Below are 18968 nucleotides of genomic sequence, written 5' to 3'. Positions count from 1 at the left end.
ACCGCTGCCGGCCACTCTTCTCTGAGCTCTGCGTGCAGGAACCTAATCCTCGCCATGCCTTTGGAAGCGGGTCCTATTATTTTCCCAATTTCTAGATGAGGAACGTAACTTGGCGTGTGTAAGGAGGTGGCAGGTATCCGGAAACAGGGAGCATTTGCCGGGGAACAGGCCGAGGGCACTGAGGCCAGCCGGGGACAGGATGAGGGCACAAAGAGGCTAACTGCTTTTCCCAAGGCCACAAGTGGAGTGGGATGGGGACCTGGGACCCACACCGATGCAGCATGGGCTCAGAGGTGTTCTGAGGGAAAGGTAAACTGTTGTGGAATGGCAGAGAGTAGAATGCCCACTGGTCCATGCCCGGGCGGAGGCCCCTCTGCACGTACCTTTTCTCATTCCCCCAAAGGGGTCCTTGTTGGGCTCATAGGGCATCCTGCCCATCACGTCGGGCATGCTCATGCCCTGCTGGTAGGGGGCGTTTGGAGTCATGGAGTTCCGTTTCGGGAAGGATGAATCACTCACGTCTGAGAATGGGTCGTGCACACTGATTGTACTGCTTCTGAAGAGACGCAAAGAATGAAAGCTTAATGATACAGCAGGAGTTACCTCCAAACAGTATATTCAGAAGATGAACCCATCTTGAAATGTGCAAATGCAAAAACCATCCAAAATAAATGACATGAAGAAAACTGGTAGTCATCAACATTTAAAAACTCTGTAGGGAATACCACTTCTTCTCTCTGTGAAGTTTGCCCCAGAAAACTAAAAGATGAACAAACGTGACTTTGTGTGGCTCACAGTTATTTGAACATACCTTCCACCTTGCATTGGGGTCATCTGTCCGTGAGGGGTGGAGGCTGGGGTAGGTGGCTTCAGGTCACCTGGAACCTCTGCCATGGAATTGCTGCCAGTTGACTGGGGGGTCTGTGGGCCTTGCAAGGATCCCGAGTTAGCTGATAGTAGCAGCACCAAGAGAAAACAGGAAGAAATCCAGAGATTATCAAGTAAGCCCAGCCGCCTTGCTAGTTATACAGATGAAAGAAATAAATGTAAGTAAGACACCATCTTATTAGAAACAGTAACAATAGCCATTGCTGATAATGATGTTGTAAAATTCGTTGCTTTTCTATTGTTTACAGTAAAAATTAGTAAAGAAGTTTTTGAGTAAACTATTTGGCAACATATTTCATTTGTGAGCCATAAAACACATTTCTATCTTTTGACTGGATACTTCTTTTCTGGGGATCTATCCCAAAAAATAATCTAATAAGAAGGAGGCTTTAGGCAGAAGAGTGTTTATTCACTGTTGTCTGGACTGGAAATCATCTAAATGTACATTTTTATAAATGGGATGAAAATTTTGGTGCATTAACTTGATGAATTACTGTGCTGTTTTAGAAACAAAATTAGAAAACTTAGTTCTGGGTCTTAGACAATGTGAAATGTTTAAGATGAAAAGTAAGGACACAAATTAACAATGAGCCTTATGTCATTTCAACAGCTTCTCAACATCTGAATGCGTCTGTGCTCTGTCATTAATAGCGTCACTTTTTCACCTATGAAATCAGATTTGTTATAAAAAAGCACAAGTCATACTGGTTTGGCGTTTTTTAATGTTGTTATCAGGGTGCTGAGACTTGGCTTTAAGTATAATTACATTATAATAACAGAATTGAACAGGTTTTTTCCAAACCTTATGTGGGAGTCTTGGAAAAATTAATTAACCTCACCTTGAGGGAAAAACATAACATTTGCAGGGCTCCTGCTCTGTCATCTATTGCAGTCCTTAGCATGCTAGATCATCAATAGATACTGGTTTCATGTGTGAATTAAACAAATACTTAATAAACGAGTAATACACCTACTATAGTCCAGGCTCTCTTCTATGCCCACATACACCAGTGGACCAAACTGATAAGAAAGACAACAACCCCTGCCCTCATATGGAGTTTCTGATAAAAACGTGCAGAACCCCCCGAACAAATGGCAGGATTACTGCTGCTTGTGAATAACATTTTCCATGTTATTGTGTAGAATGCCTTTCCTATGACGTTCCCAAGGCTCACTACAATTACCATTATTCACATTTTACTGTAGTGGCAACGGAGGTGAAACAAACCACGAGAGGTTACAGAGGACACTGCGAAGGAGTCAGAAATCGAAATCAGTACATTATTTCGACTCGGAAAGCCTCAGCTAGACAGAGATACTTCTAGCCAGATGAGGTCTGCGCAGCCCCTGGCCTGGGTTAGAATGAACGCCGGCCAACAGAGCTGAACGCTGCGTAACATCCGTCCCTGTGAGCCCTGCACTGCATGACTTAGAGAAGTTCTCAGAGATGCCGGACTGACTTTTTTATTTACTTTTTTTTTTTTAAACTTTAAGTTGAGGGGTACATGTGCAGGATGTGCAGGTTTGTTACACAGGTAAACGTGTGTCATGGGGGTTTGTTACAGAGAATATAGATGCTTATTGTAGCTATTTTAAAAGAAAAATGTATTCACTTATACTTACAAACCAAATTTGCGTAAAACTCTGGAAACGCATGTTAAAAAGGCATATTGGAGTAAAGGAAGAAAGTCGTCTTTTGCAGACATAAAAGGGTAATAATCCTGCAGACATGGTTGCCCGCCTAGTGCTGCAGAAGAGAAACGACTTGCTTCTGAAATTCAGGCGGCCCCGCTCCAGCCGACAGCCTCCTTGGAAACATCACTTGCAAGGCTTGATTTCAGAAAGACCCTTATTTACAAGTATTCACATTTATAGCTAATTAAAAAAAAGGAAAAATCTCCCTTGCCAGTGTTTTTTTTCCTTTCCTTTCATGGAAAAAAAAAAAAATGAATGCAACCTCTTGTAACTCCATTAATAGAGGAGGCTGGCAGGCTCTCTAGGACATCCCTACCTTTTGCCAGAAGCTACAAATGTATACTCTAAAGTAAACAATGGAAAGGTTACTGAAGGTTAAGTACATTCACACACTTCAGACAGCATGGCCAGGCTCCTAGCTGGGAAGATAATTTACCCTGCACGAACCTGGTGCCCTAGTTCTGGCGGGGTTGTGGGAAGTAGGGTGGGGAGAAGGAATAGCTGATAGGTCCCAGGTCTACAGTGACTAGAGGTCAACCAGAGGGCACCTCTGTTTATAACCTGAGTCCCTTTCTCATTTATCTTCCACTGAGGATTCCCTAGTTGGATCCATGACAGGTTTTGTGACATCACCTGTCAGCTAATAATAGAAATTCAGTCAGCCACCTGCCAGCCAAGATGGATGGGTTTTTGGTTACAGACTTACTAATTGAATGTGGAGCTCCATGCCCCACCCCTGCCCCACTTCTCCCAGCCTGGTCCCTTCCATTCCCCTCCCCACAGAGAAGCTTACAGGCTGCAGGGGCCATCTGGGGAGGCGCTTCCTACAGCGCTCGTTGGAACTCCCCCACAACCTTTTCTAGATGCTTGATAACAAGATCACCACTGGCACCTTAAAGACGCAAACCACACCCCAAGGCCTTGCCTTGGTTCAGCTGGGAGTCTCAATCGCTGACTTGCTCTGGTCGCTGGAAGACGGGAACCCAGACATCCGGTGTGAGAAGCCACACAGCCACTTGGCAGTGATGTGTGGGGTGTAGCCCCAGGGGCCAAGGGGCTTATGCCTTCCAGAGGCTGACAGAATTGAAGCCTACAGCTGTATTAGCACCCCAAATTGAAACCTGACTAGAGACAGATGACTTGGAGTGCTCTTAGAATACAGTCAAAAGACTTAGGATTTTAGCTGGTTCAGAGCAACCGTTGGGGGAAAAAAAATCTAAAATGTTTCTTCAGAATCTTTTAGTTTAGTTTGCCTGAATGTGCTGGTAAAAAATAAACTATAATTATGTTCTTCCGGGAAAAAGTGACTTCAAAGAACATAAATTTTTACTGTAAATTTGTGTTTAAAAATCTTGTAATAAATGAGACTCTAACATCACCAATAGTTGGGAATAATTTTATTTTCCTTTAACAACAAAAATGTTTCCAAGACACTTTCCCTAATGATGGGACTGGAATTGGAGGGGCCACCTGCTGTGTGGGTAGCAGTGAATCGAGAGACTTCTGAAGACCAGGGTGCCTCCGCCTGCGACCCCCGGACGCCTGTGTGTGCGTGGAGCCCCCTGCACGTGCTCTCGGGGCTGGACAAGACCAGGAGGCTTTCCTTCCACTGCCTCCTGTCACAGGCCCTCGGCTCCATCTGGACTACTGAGAAGAATGTATACCAGGAGTCCATCTGCAATCCAAGCTCTTTTGTGTAGTTAAAATGATAATGTTGCCATAAAAATGGCAGTTTAAAAAAGGGGAAAAGGGAAGGGCTGGCTGTTAAGAGAACAGGCCCTCCACTTTCTGAAGGATCTATACGCCTCAGCAGGGCCCCCGTCCTGAAGCTGATGCACACTGGGAGAGCTATTCTCCATACATAAGTGCAGCCCATTCAGTGACACGAGTTCTTTCCTGGCAAATAAAATGTACCCTTAGATCTTTACAGACATCACCACTTTGGTCCCTACACCCCACTGGGTTTTTATTTTGGAAAAATAGTTTCAGAGCCGTTCACAGGCAGCTTGTTTTACTCTGTGAACTGGATGTAATGTTGTGAGATTTTTAAAATTAGATTTCCCAGTTTTTAAGGGACACCTGAGTTGGCAAAGCCTTTGAATCTTTAAGGATGAGGTTAGCGAGGATTTCTACTTGTTTTTAGAGCCCACAGATGTAATTCTAGGTATATTCACTACAAGTGCCTTTGGGCCTAAAAAGTATTTATGTGAGATCCCTTGATTAGCAACCTTGGATATCAGCTTTGCCGTCCAGACAGCAGCTAGAGGAAATCATTAAAAGTGAAATGACCTCTTTCTCTGGCTTCTACGTGTAAACATTTCACATGTTACAAAGGTATTTTCAATACAGGCAGAGGTGTGTGATGGGTATCGTGTATACTCTAGCACCAGATGCCCCAGATAAGACCTTCTACTCCCCAGCTAGTCGGCTTTGGGCAAGTACTTAGATTCCACGAGACCTTCATTTTCTCATGGATTTTAAAATAGTATCAATGTCACAGGGCTGATGGGAAGGTGAAATGAGAGCACTTAGAAAAGGGCCCGGCACACTGGAAGCGCTCAGGAAACATGGGCTGCCAGCCACGCTCAGAACAGGCTGTGGACAGGAGCGGTGGGTGCAGCCACATCTCGTAGACAGGGACCAGGAACAGTGAGGCTATGTGCTGAAGGTCGTTGACTGGGAGCCAGACACAGATAAGAGAATGGTTGGATCTACTGGAGTGAGGTCACCATCCAGCACTAAGGTGCCAATTTCTTCCCCTGTCTACTATTGCATTTATCAGAATACAGGATTTCGTCATTTCAAATTTGAAAGCCAAAGGGGAGAACGAAGGCTGGCAGGGAGCTGAAAGGAATGGGAGGGTCTCTGTCAGTGGGGAGGAGAGGGAAGGGAGCCAGCAGGCGTCACTGATGTGGCTTGGCCTGCGAGCACGTTGGTGGCGAGCGCTGCACCCATTCCTAAGACCCCTGACTTCCAGGACAAGGCTGAAAAGACCACCTGTTTCCAAAACAAGGCCGTGTGGATCCTTACCATGACGGCTTGCTAAATTCCCTAGAAGTGAGAACTTGCTGGGTAGGGGACATTAGAAATGAAGCCCAGGCTTCATTTTACTAACGTTCAGATCTGAGGGCTTCCAAAAGAGGGCGGGCAAGCTTGAACTGTCAAACCTGCAGGGTGGCATTTCCTAGAAGTGCGTAAGTATTCAAACCGGCCACTGGGGACCTTTATTTTGTGTAGAGGTAGATGGAATCTTTTTGAATACTTGCATAAGGAATAAACGTATATGGCTCAGAATTCGAAAGCCTGTTTTGATTAAGGTAAAGCAAAAGAAGGGGTGCCTTCCAAGTGTCAATCAGAAATGGCCATATCCCAGATTTAATTCTCTCGTCCCTTAACACTGCCAATGGGTGTCCAATTAAATAAACAAAACGACACAGGAACCCCCGCCTCTCAAAGGTCCCGAGTTCTCTGTTGGCCTGACTGTGAAACAACCTTCCCGGAACCTCCCAGGCCAGGCGCCTGGGTTTTCCTGGGCCAGTGACTGCAGTGCCGCCACTTACCAGGAGATGGCGGCTGGAGCTTGGGCTGCTTTTTGGTGTCCCCGGTGCTGAAGACTTCCGGCGGGGGCTCCTCCCCGCGTTCGATCTTGCACTCGAAGGCAAACAGGTACTGAATATACTGCTTTTTCAGGGAGCTCGCTGCACTGCTTGAGGTGCCAACGTTTAGGTTGGTTGCCAGCTCACGCCACTTCTTGTTTTTATTAACCTAGCGAAAAACACGGCAGGATCATTGGTTTGCAGCAAAGTGGCTTGTTTAAAGCCAGGAGACAAAAAAAGCACTTAATGTCTTGGTTGACTTTTCTTCATTTGCCTCTTTTAACTAATGCTCATTACTCCCACTCAGGAGTGCATAGGCAGCATTTACAGTTATAAAACCATTAGGGAACCTGCTGATGGCAACAGAAAAAGCACTGCTCGGAGGTCCTTCTGCCCGCCGCGTCTCCCAACGCCTCACGCTCATCCCACCCCACCTCCAATTAAGGAAAAAGGGCATCTCAAAACATTTAAAAAGCAACAACGGCACTATTTTGCAATTTAGCGTTTTGGGCACTGATGTGAAAGTGCTCATTCCAGCAGCTGCAAGCCCTCAGAAGTGGGCCTGTGATTCTGGGCCGTACCCGTCCCCTCACCCCAAGACTGCTTGGGGTGTCAGGCAAAAGCAAAAGCAGCACCTCGTGAGAAGGTGAATGAGCCCCTGGACCAACGGCCCCCAACTTAAAAAGCATGATGCGATGCCACTGACCACCAGCCCTGCTGATGGGGCAGGTGCACACCTTCCTGTATGGTGCTCTTACTCAAGGAGGCTTAAAGGGCTGGAGACAACACAGTCGCAAAAGGAGGAGAGAGAAAGAACTCCTGAAATGTGACGTCAAGATCTGAGGCATTATTTTAACCTTTTGATTCTCACTTGGGAACAGGTTATGAAAGGTTAAACATATAAATGAAACATGAGGATCTGCAAATAACTTGGGGAAGGTTTTCCCTTTTGACGTCTCCTGCGTTGTGTGGCAAGGGAGGGGGTAAGGGGACAGTGGTTTTTAATGAAATATTAAATTTCTGGATTCAAACTTTCTCACACGGCTCTTATGTCCATTTACTTAGTACTCGGTGGTGCATAATATATTGTGGATGCTCCCGGAGATGCCCACCACCCTCTTCTGGCACTTAATGCAGGGCTGCAAACTGTGGGTCTTCAGATTACTTCAGAAATGGCAAGCTGGGCGCTGCTCAGTGTGACCTAAGAAGGAAGGCTGGGAGCTGAGCTTTGTGTGGTGGCAGCACCTGCTCCCAACCACATCTGATGCCCATGAGGTAGAGAGCATGATGGGGTGGAGACAAAGATGCAACCCAGCTACATTCCAGCAACCCTCATTACAAGCCCGCGGAGAGTCTCGTGACAGACCCAGCCTGGTTATATACACTGTGGACACAGTCACGCTAAGGAAGGAGCCAGACACTATCTACTCTGTGCTGGTTGATAAAATCTAATCATTTGAGCAGTCTTGGTGATTCTAAAAAATCCATGTCAGAAGAGGATAGGTGCAGGGGAGAAAGGTCAGGGGAGTCCAGGGGCAGAAGGCAAAGGAGCCCAGGTGCAGAGGGGAAAGGTCAGGGAGTCCAGGTCAGAGAGAGGCGTGTCTCCATCATTCTCGTTGCTGACCATCACTCACGACTTAGCAGCTGGTTATGCAGCGTATTGGGCAAGCTCTAATTCTTTCTGTCATAGGTCTCAGTTCCCCCATGGAATGGATTAGGCACCTAGTGGGAAGGCTAAGCACAAAGAAGTCCTCCCGTTTCTCCCCCGAGATGCAGCACTGAGACCATGGTAGGCCCTCAGTGACACCTGCAGGACAGATGACTTGCCCTTGGATAGTTAGTGACCCCCGCCACCTTGGTGGGGCGCAGGGCGCCTGATTCTGACTGCCTGTTAGATTACCTTGGGCACAGAAGGTTTCATTTCATTGATGTCGGGTGGTAGCCCAGGCACTGACAGCTTTGAAAAGCTGCCCAGGCCATTCTAATGCATAGCTGGACTCCAGAACCAGCGGCAAATGGGAAGAATACGTGTCTGGAGTCAGACAGACCTGGCCCCACCACCTACCCTGTGAGTGTCCCTGGGCTACAGCATTATTCTATTTTTTAAAACAATATATTATTTTTTATTGAGACAGGGTCTTGCTCTGTCACCCAGGCTGGAGTACAGTAGTGTGATCAAAGCTTACTGTAACCTTGAACTCCTGGGCTCAAGAGATCCTCCCACCTCAGCCTCCTGAACAGCTAGGACTATAGGTATGCATCACCACACCTGGCTAAGTTTTGCAGTTTTTAATGGAGAAAAAGTCTTACTGGGTTCCCCAGGCTAGTCTGCAACTCCTGGCCTCAAGTGATCCTCTTGCCTTGGCTTCCCAAAGCGCTGGGATTACAGGTGTAAGCCACTGCACCCCGTCCTGTACTTGATTTTGTTACACAGGAGTTTTCTCATCTATGCTTTGGGGCTGGTGACTCATGTATTTAGAAAGACAAAGGTTGCACAGTGAGTACCTTTTCCCTGTTCTTATGACAGGGCGTGGTCCTACAACTAGACTCCTGATTAAGGAGTGAGGGCTACAGTGAGGAAAGCCGGTGCCTGGGGTATGAGACTTCAGGACGCACTCACTCCAAGAGTCAAGCAGGCACACAGTGGAGAGCTCCTTAAATCTGCACCCCAGGCAGCTCCCCTGTCACACTCAGGCCTAGCCCGCTGGAGGTCCCAGCAATGACCCTTCTAATTGTCCAGTTATTGTGGGCGTGGTTTGACAAGTATCACTTAATTTTCTTGCTGACCTGTTCTGGATAGAGGGAAGCAGTAAATGTGACTTATATCTGACACAGATAATTAATTCAGTCATTTGTAAAACATTTCTGAGTATTTACTATAAACTACTGGCAGATTCCAGAGAATTCTGGAGCTGTAAGGAAACCTACAGGAAAATCTAGTCTGGCCCGCTGTAGACATGACGAAACTGAGGTCCAAGAACATGACCTGCTGAGGTCACACTGCGAGTTGGTGGCAGAGCTGGGGTCCCCCGGTGCTCCCTGACAGCACACAGACACGGGCTGCAGGAAGGCGACTTTCACACAGGCTTAGCTTTTCCTTTGTGAGAAAAAAAATGAGTCCACACATTCAAAGAACGCCACTGTAAGAACTTAACCACAATGCTTCCTTTTTCACCCCCTCCCTCACTCGCTCTTACCTGGGCCAAACCCCCAATCTCTTTGACGCAGACGTAGAGTCGGAACAGGTCCAGGGGCTTCTTGCCCACAGCAGGCAGACTCGAGACAGGAGAGCCTCTCTCCTCCATGAAGGTGAGGTATCGGTCGACCCAGAGCTTTCTCTCTGGCTCATTCCCCAGCTCGTACACCTTCGTGATCTTCTCCCCAGTAGTGGTGGAGGAGCTGGACTTCTAGTACCCAGAAGCAGCATGTGGAGGTGGGGCATGGGTGGGTAGAGGGAGAGGGAAGAAGGTGAGAAAAAAGTAATGAGCTAACAAATACGAGAAGAGAAGAGATTAAAAACTACTGCTATCACACAACAATTAGGAATGAAGGCTACTAGTTCAGGCACAAACTATACATTTTCTTAGTTAGGAATTTACTTTTACTTTAAACAAAAGGCCCAAACTCCCCCTTTTATACACTTAAAAACAAAAACAAAAAAGAACAAAGCCCCTTTTGGATATAAGCGTTGAATCCCAGAAGGCAAAATTCCAGTGACACCTCATGTTATTTTTAAAAATAAAAGGGTTCTAGCTCATGGAATGATCATAGTGAATTAAAATTTTTACATGTGGTATTATAGAGCCCAAAACATTAAATGGACTCCTACTTTTCCTTGTCAAAACAAGAATGGCTAAAGGGTGTCTTCGTTAAAACGCTACAGCATCTGAAGGATAAGCAACCACATAGTGCTTCCTGAAAAATATAAGGTAGGTTTCCAGTCACGAGAACCAGTGGTGTGGGCTATAAGCTCGTTTTTTTTTTTCTTCTTTTTTTAAAGATAAACTAAGGGTCAACCAAAGCTTTGGGACTTATGGATAAACATATACATTTATTTTTATGCCCCTGTATTTATATGCTTGTGTGTTTTATATTGATACTCTAGTTCTTGGGTTTCTATGTACCTGCTTTTACCTGACACTAAAATATCAAGAGTTGCCGTTTCTGAACACCTGAAGCCTACTCCGTGGATTACATAATCTGGACAGGTAACACTTTTAGCCCTAGGTGGGCCAACTGTCTCTCTTCCCTTTCTTATTTATATCTCTATATTTGTAAAAATATTGTAAATATTTGCAATACTAGGGTTATTGTACAAAATCTTTTCTCAGTTCTCAATAAGGATTTCTTGGAACAATAATTTACTTCATTTACTATGCATACCTAGGTTATTATTTGCAATATAGAGAAATTATTATAGACAGAATTCTTGTTTTTTTCCTTTTTTCTTTATTTAGCTTAACATAATTTTAAACATATTTCTGAAAGTTTGGGGGGTTAAATAACATGACTGCCATTGAGGCTAGATGTTACCTTATTTAGCAGAATGATCTCCAGTAAAAGTAGGTCCCTCAGAAAGGATGCCTGAGGATGAAACTTATGCAGCACGTGAGGCCGCCGCTTTCCCTTTAACTAACACGTGATTCTCCAGAGTCATTGGGCTAAGATTTTAAGCCTTCAGCTTCAGAATTACTGAGGCATAGCATCTTTATCAAATATGTAATGGGTGATACAGTTGATGTAAATAAAAAATGTAGAGATGATAAAAATAGTTGTTTTATATTTTAGGATATACTCTGATGCTGAGGTTAAACTTCACATCACTTAAAAACTACTTTAGATAAGAGCTTAAAAATATATATGTATACATATTCATATATGTGTGAATATATATATATATATGTCTATAAACCCATATGTACACTTGGAATATAGAAACTATATATCCAAATAAGTTTTTAAAGCTTACTTTTCATTCTTATACCCAAGGCCTACTTGACTAGGAAAAGAGGCTGCCCTAACACACTTTACACAAGATTCTCATCTGAGCAGCACCTCAGAAGCTCTGCCGCCATTAATGGGACAGTTATTAAAAACAAGTTTCTAAATTTTAGTATGGAGTTTCCCTTTTTATTGACGGGACAGTTATTATTAAGAGGTTTCTAAATTTTAGTATAGAGTTTTTTTTTCTTTGGGGAGTTACACTTAAAAAAAATGGGTCCAATGTTTTTCAAAAGTGAAAATTTGAAATAAGAACATGAAGAAAAAGGCATTATAATCTATAATCAGTTAACATTAAAGCAACTTCCCTCTTGCATTTTATTTCTAAAAAACTGAGGTAAAAGTTTGAGATTCAGTTTAAAGATAAGACAAATAAAAGCAATCATTTCAATTTAAAACTGCTCCAATTAGCTCAACCAATATCCTGTTTGTAAGATCCATCTGCTGTTCCTGGTTTGGTCCTCTCTAAACTGAAACGGGGGAGTGGTTCTGGATGAATAGAATCGCAAACGGAGCAACGGGGCACAGAAATGCTTGTTCTTGCTTCCAAAGGGACTGGATTCTTACAAGTTGGAATAGGCCTGAGATAATAATGGACACAGTTTGACTATATATTAACTTTTCTCTCCTTGGTTAAATAAACTTAAGTTTAATTAACTTGTGCCTATCTCAATTTGTTGCCATAACATTGGAAAAATTAAATGAAGATATTTTCTAATAGAATAGTTCTATTTTTCACAAGTTTTAGATCTTCTAAAAAGCATTTTTATGGCACCATAATGTAGGAAACTGCATCTGCAGGGAACTGACACGGTCAGGCCTCAGTTTACGTGATAAATCGCGAAGAGGCCTCCCGAGGCTGGCTCACTAAGCTAAACCAGGGCCTTAGTTCCGCCACCGCCACACGCTTTACTTTTCCTTTGCAGCACGATGCCACACACTGCGTAAAACTGTATGTTTTGCACGCAACTATTTGTCTGACACCCACTTTTCCGACTCGATTCTAAGTTCCACAAGGGAGGGTTTGTGTGGATGCTGATCACCAACACTTGGCGCGGTGCTCTGCACGCTGGAGGGCTGTGATAGCATTTTTTTTTCCATGAGTGATTACTCCAATGGACGAAAAGGGTGTGAAAAGATTGGCAACATGCTAACAGGAATTAACAACTGATTCAAATATCCTATAAACAGGATTTCACTGAGCAAGGTGCGGAGTGAACGTGGGCACAGTCTAGTAAGGCTGAAGGCTGAGCAAGAGGTTGCGCCCGCTGCCAGCACTCAACACCTCCACCCCAGCTTAAAGTTTGCATACTGGGCAGACAATGACCACAGCCAATATTTGGTGTCTGAACAGAGGGCAATTAAAGACTTAGTGATTAAAGAGTACGTACGTTATCACTCTCATTACTGACCAGGCTCCGAACATACTGTCCTTGTTCATAGACACTGGCTTTGGATAAAGGTCTTCATTTAAACTCCTCCCACTGACAGTGGGCAAACAAACTCACCCTTCGGAAAGACGGGTTCACTTTTCCCAGTCACTAAGGCCTACCTAGCACTGCTTCAGTGTTGTAAAAATTGTATCCTACTGCTGTGAAACTTTGTGGAGGCAAGAAAAAGGAATGGAAATTGCTGTAAAATTACAGCAAGACATTATTATGGTGCCACAAATGTTTTCCCTGCATATACTTTAATTAAGCCTATAAGTACATTTTGCTCAAGTCTTTTAGGCAGATTTACATTTCAGCAGTCTTTACCATATGCCTGGTAATATGTGTATGTGTATGTGTATGGACAAATGTTTATTTTTATTTTAGAATGTTTTGTAACAAAACAATGCTGGTCCCCAGTACACTGTCAAAGCACAGAGCATCTTCATCATTTTGCCTTTTCCAGACCTGCTGTTAGACAGGCTTTATTAAGGACACTATTAACAGCAATTTTAAGTCCAAATTGAAGTGGCACCTCAGAAAGAGCAGCTAACTATTCCGGGGTTGCGCGTATTTGCAGTGATGTGATAGCAGAGATAATGTTAGGTTCTTCATTATACTCTCTTTTGCTCCCCTTTTTGAATTAGCATCTCATTCAAAAAAGTGGCTGTTTTCTCAACACAGAGCAATAGTCTGACATTTTCCACTACTGTGAACTTCAGCTTCTCTTGTTCCTATCTACTACAGGAGCCAGAAGTTTGCTTGCAAATTCTTAAAACTATTTATAGTACAGGAAGAGATCATGTATATGGAAATATTGACAAAAAATACAATTTCAAGTTTAATTATAATCATAAAACGAAGTTTATAATTCAGTTTGCTATTGTTTTACATTAAAGGAGAAAGTCAGATTTTGATAAAGTCTCCTACAGTAGATGGAGATAATCTTAACTAGTGAACTAAAATATTGTTGACTATCTCAAGCCTTCTTTATAAATCAATGAAATTAGCAAGATGAAAAGTTTTAAACAATATAATATGGTCTATTGTTAGTCTTTGTTTTTAATAAGTGCTTATTCTTAATTATTATTATTATTATTATTTTTTGAGACGGAGTCTCACTCTGTCGCCCAGGCTGGAGTGCAGTTGCGTGATCTCGGCTCACTGCAACTCCGCCTCTCGGGTTCAAGTGATTCTCCTGCCTCAGCCTCCCAAGTAGCTGGGATAACAGGCGCCCACCACCATGCCTGGATCATTTTTGTATTTTTAGTAGAGACGGGGGTTTCACCATGTTGGCCAGGCTGGTCTTGAACTCCTGACCTCAGGTGATCCACTCGCCTCGTCCTCCCAAAGTGCTGGGATTACAGGCGTGAGCCACCGCACCCAGCCCTTAATTATTATCTTAAGTTTTAAAGATTATTGTTTTTAACCTCTGAAATTCTCCCTCTGGGCCAACACACAAATACTTTTGAGAAGTTATCTGAATTCTACCTGTTAACTTGAGAGCATACTGATTCAGGAATGCTTTTCCTGTTAAAAAAAAGAAAACAAAACAAAAAACCAGGGTAGACTATGAGGGAAAAACACAACGTCGGCTGCCTTCTGAGACTCAAAGCAAATAACACAAAGACATCAAAATGCAGGAGTTGCGTCCCTTCCTGCGAGTTCGGATGCACCCCTCCTAGAAGCGCACTGTCTGCTATACCCATCCTAGAAGCGCTTTCTCTTTCATCACGGGTGCTGCAAAATCGAAACATAGCTACAGAGAAGATAAGAGCGAATATCGCCCTTTCTTCCTCTGAAAGGGAAAATGCTGGTTATCCTAGAGCTGCATGTGAATTTTACAAACATTTACTAGAACAACCAACTCTTCAAGCCTTCAGGCTCTATCTGTTTAAACCAGTGAATGGATAATTAATAGCAGCCTCCTTTTGGGGTTTTGACTAGATTGCCAGATTCTGCACAGCTAAGGTCTTCTTGCCTCCAACTTGCCTTCCTGAGCCGTGCTCATCAATACATCGTCTTACAGAAATGAGCATGTTAATTAAGCCTTCTTGGCAAGTAACTGCATGTTTTCTTTTTTTTTTTAAGATCTTTTGATTCTTTATATGAATGTAAAATAAAGGTTGCTACAGCACCATTACTTTTTTTTTTTTTTTTCTCTAATGGCACAGAATTTCTTTAGTAGGAAACTAAAGGCCCACTTCTAGGGTCAGAAGAACATTGAGGCTTACAAAATTCCCTGATACATCCATGACATTTTTGTTATAATTTATATATCATACAGAAATCAACACTTAATTTCAAGATTATCAGCAGTCTTGTGCAGAATACAATTGTTCTATCTCAACTGATTCTAACATAGGTACACATTATTAAACTAAAAATTCATTCACATACTAACATTTCTACATTATTAATTTCAGACAAATGGGTTGAAAATAAAGCAGGGCTGATGTTACACTAAACCATAACCAGACTGAGTATTTACTTCTTTCAGGTAGGCAGTTTTGCAATAGATAGAACATGCAAAATACAGGTCAGGGGCCAAACTTATTCAGTCAATGGCTGCTATTAGTTCCCATATAAATGGAGAAGTAACGCATTTGAAGAATCTTCTGTAAGTGCATAATGGATCAGACATTTTTAAAAAGTCACTGTGTGAAGGAGTTTGGACCCAGTTAACACACTCGCATGCTTTGTATAGAGGTGCTTCTTTATAACAGCTTTTTCATTACCAGAAATCAACTTCTTTGATGCACGCAAACTTTATTCATTTTGTCACTAATATGATTATTTATAAAGAAAACCCTTTCATGGATAATGAAGAAAAAGTCTTATAAAACAAATAAACAAGCAAGCATTCAAGTAGAATTAATTAATTATCAAAAAACCCCAAAAAAACAAAAAACAAAAAAAAACAAAAAAAAACCAGAGCCACTTACAGGGCTTGATGGAGTCTTTGGCCAGCCTGGGCTGCTAATGCTATCACTTTCATCTCCATGAAATGAGGAGATGCTAGCAGAGCTGGGGGACATTGGGGAAGGGACTGGCAGGTTGCCTGGGGTTGGGGGCTGAGAAATACCCTGAGAGCTGTAGCTATCCTGTGGTAGAGGAATAAAAAAAAAAAAAATGACAAAGGTAGGGCAAACTTTATTTAAAATAACGAAAAGTACATCCACTTTAACAAACTAATTTTTTTATATATATTATATATATATATATATATAAAGACATGTACAAACAAACACACAAAACCACACATAGATAAAGGTATTAAAACAACATTCTTAATTAGTATAATTGGGTAAGTCTGCTGGATGCTGGAGAAGGCCAGTACGCCACCATGCTTACTTCAAGCTTACATGGAATGCTAAGCATGGGTTACCCCTTATGAAAGAAAGAAAAAAAAAAGCTGTTCACCTTATTTATCAAATAAGGCAGGAAAGCAAAATATTAAGTATGTTGTTGTTGCTGAGGCGGCCAAAACAGGAAGCTATAAACTGAAGGCAGAGAAAATGGCTGCAAGTACCGAAACCAGGCAGGACCCCTACTTCTCCCCACCCCGAAGCATTTTTCTTAGGTGGGTCTTGTCCCTCCACCCCTCTCCCCCAACCGTGAGTTAATGCCATAAGAACTAGTAACTTTCAGATCCACACCATGAAGGGGCTGGGGAAAGAAAAGAAGACTACAAACATGTTGCACAAAATGAAGGCATGCAGAGGAGACCAAATGAAAAAAAAAGTGTCGGCCAACACCAGTGAAGAGAGAACGACATGGCAGCTTTTTGCTAGGCAGACCCCACACCGCGTGCAGAGGCGGAAGGAAGTACCTTTGACTTGCTCTCGGGCTGTGGAGTGCCTTCTTCTTTGCCATCTGCTTTGAGAGGCAGGGGCAGTTTGGATTCACCAGGAGACATCATATCTGCAAGACCCATAGATGCTAATCGAAAACAGGAGAAAGAGTTTAGGATTATACGTGTGATTCGCCAGACTGTACTCCTGCCAACACAAGCTACAGAGTGAAGCAGGAGGCCCTCGCATTTCCCTTGAAGGAAGAAAAGAAAAAAGAAATTGTAATGGGGAGCATATTAATTTCTGAAATGCAAACAGCACCACATTCTGGCAAAATCCTTTTTTATCTAAAAAAAAGGGCAGTCATTCTGTGTGCTTAAGACCCACACCACTGAAGGTCAACTTACATCAATATTATTTTTTCAAAATTATTACACCTTTAAAAGAGTAGGCAACAAGTGGAAATAAGGCAAATGTTTAAATTACTAATCAGGAGTTGGAGGCAAATGCTGGGTGTGCATATTTTTTACCTAGGTACCAGAGGATTTAGCGCCTTCTTAATTTCATAGGTGCAAATAATCTATAGTTTGCAAAATTATTTGACATTTCACAGTGTTTCTTTTGAAAACCTTATCTATTGCATGTGGTCTAGTCAACAATAAGGGAAGACAATCACAGCAGATGGCTTCAAAAACAATATAATTAAAAAACATTTTTGAAGGAAAGGATTTCTGATTACTTTGCAATTGTGCTGGGATCCTTTCAGTCTGTCTGAGAGCCTGTGGTCATCAACCCTTAGAGCAGCTCAATGCCCAGGTCAGAGGCCCACAGCAGCTCCAGAGGCAACACCACTTTTTCTAGCCCTACGCTCAGAAATCCAATCAATTCTATCTAGGCTTTAGCATCAAAGGTTCACCATAGAACAACTGATTTCTACACATTCATTGCAGATACCAGTAGACATTTTCAGGTTAAAAATATGGGTTTAGATTTCTTTTTAGTGGAAGAACAAGGCTAGAATAAGGAATCAGTGTAGCTATCCAGGGAGTAACAGCTGAATTTCTACAGAACCCCACTGTGAAAACCATCTGCGCAACACTGGGCTGCAGGGGCTGCGAGTGAGGCACCAACCAGATGTTGAAGAGTCAGAGTGAGGAAGAGAGGGAAGGAGAGAGAGGGGAGAGAATGATGAGCCTTACACATGAGTGGGAAGAAGCAGAAACCAGGCCTATTTCAAATGAAAATAAACCTGAGGTTTGATGAACAGGGCCCATTCTACATTCTGCAAATGGAAGTGCTGGCTCAACCATGGCGGGACACATGTAGCGTAATGTGCCAAGAAAAAAAAAGCTTTAAAAAAGGCTCCGCAGATTGCCCACTACAAAATGATTATTGCACATATTCATGTATTACTATGTTTTAGAAAATAATTAGTTTTAATTACAGCAGTGAGAGAGTGAGCAGGCTCTGGTGAATTAGCTGGCAAGCTTTGTGGTGCTAATTTGCTAATATCGTTAGCATCACTGCAGGTTGAGACCACAGGTCCTGCCAAAAAAGCCTACTCTGCCACGTGCCCATGAGTTTACATCAGCACACTCAACAATACACTTTGAAATCCCGTCTTTTCCACGGGCACACTGGCTTGTTTTTCAAAGCCCATTTGCAGCCCAGTCAGTCCTTAAAGTCATCACAACACACACAAATCATAATTGGGATGTTTTTCTTTTTTTCAAATTACTTTCAATACTTAGACTTTAAGAACTGGAACAAAAAGCTTTTTCAAGTGATGCAGCTGCAGAGAAAAATCTATTGGGATCAGCTAAAAATGCTGTTATTTTTGTGAATGTGTGAAACCTCAAGCAGCTGAGAGATATTACACCGCGAAGACCGCCTTGTTCAAAGCAGCGGATTGGACTGCTTCCACGCAGTTTTGTCTCTGGGGTCTAACGAGATATGAATTAGTAAACCTGTACATTAAAAAAACACCCTTTTCAGAAGAATAGAAGGATAAAAAGAGCAGGATGAGTGCGGAAAGAGGGGCTTATTTATGCGAGTCCACATGTCCTGGCTAGTTGATTCAGAGTGGGTTCAAAGGAATGACAGCCAAAACAATTCCAGAGAAAGTGGTAAAGTCATGGGCACATGGCTTCTGTGGCATCGAGCTTCTCCAATGGTTTTAAGTGGTAGTTTTGTCAGTATTTACAATAAATTATGTATGAATATTATTTTGAAGGCAGGAATAGTAAGATTCTATTTTACGCATTAAATGTGTTAGCGTACACAAAAGCAACTTGTAAGCATACAGAACTAGGCCAATATGTATTATGGAAATTACTGACAATTTACACTGATTTGAAAATCAGACTTACATGAATATAAACATATTGTTGGTCTGAAATTCCCCAAATTTCTTCATTCTCTATTATATATTTTAAAACAGGTATTTTGGGTGTGCAAATAGAAAAATTATCAAAAGTGGCATTGTTCTATTACTTTGAGAGATAAATAAGGATAGAATTTAGAGTAATAAATAGTTCTATTTACTATTTCTACCTTATAAAATG

The 18968-nt window shown here is 42.6% G+C and overlaps 1 protein-coding gene across 6 annotated transcripts in view; it reads right to left on the bottom strand.

Annotated features, from left to right (window-relative positions):
- The window catches only part of ARID1B (AT-rich interaction domain 1B), a 435119-nt gene that overhangs the window by 17812 nt on the left and 398339 nt on the right, over positions 1 to 18968 (bottom strand). For 4 of the 6 annotated variants that reach the window (XM_032161127.3, XM_032161146.2, XM_032161119.2 and 1 more), the window contains 6 exons: positions 16443 to 16552; positions 15556 to 15714; positions 9377 to 9586; positions 6144 to 6348; positions 812 to 950; positions 384 to 556 (listed from right to left, as the gene is read on the bottom strand). In XM_032161127.3, the coding sequence (XP_032017018.1) occupies positions 384 to 556; positions 812 to 950; positions 6144 to 6348; positions 9377 to 9586; positions 15556 to 15714; positions 16443 to 16552 (996 nt within the window). The remainder of the gene's footprint in view (positions 1 to 383; positions 557 to 811; positions 951 to 6143; positions 6349 to 9376; positions 9587 to 15555; positions 15715 to 16442; positions 16553 to 18968) is intronic. The other 2 variants (XM_032161137.2, XM_032161155.2) reach the window with 1 other exon arrangement.

Source organism: Hylobates moloch, unplaced genomic scaffold, assembly GCF_009828535.3.
Source record: "Hylobates moloch isolate HMO894 unplaced genomic scaffold, HMol_V3 SCAFFOLD_2, whole genome shotgun sequence".
Classification (NCBI taxonomy): Eukaryota; Metazoa; Chordata; class Mammalia; order Primates; family Hylobatidae; genus Hylobates; species Hylobates moloch.
Note: the sequence above shows the minus strand (reverse complement) of the source record. Positions and strands in the feature narration are given on the sequence as shown.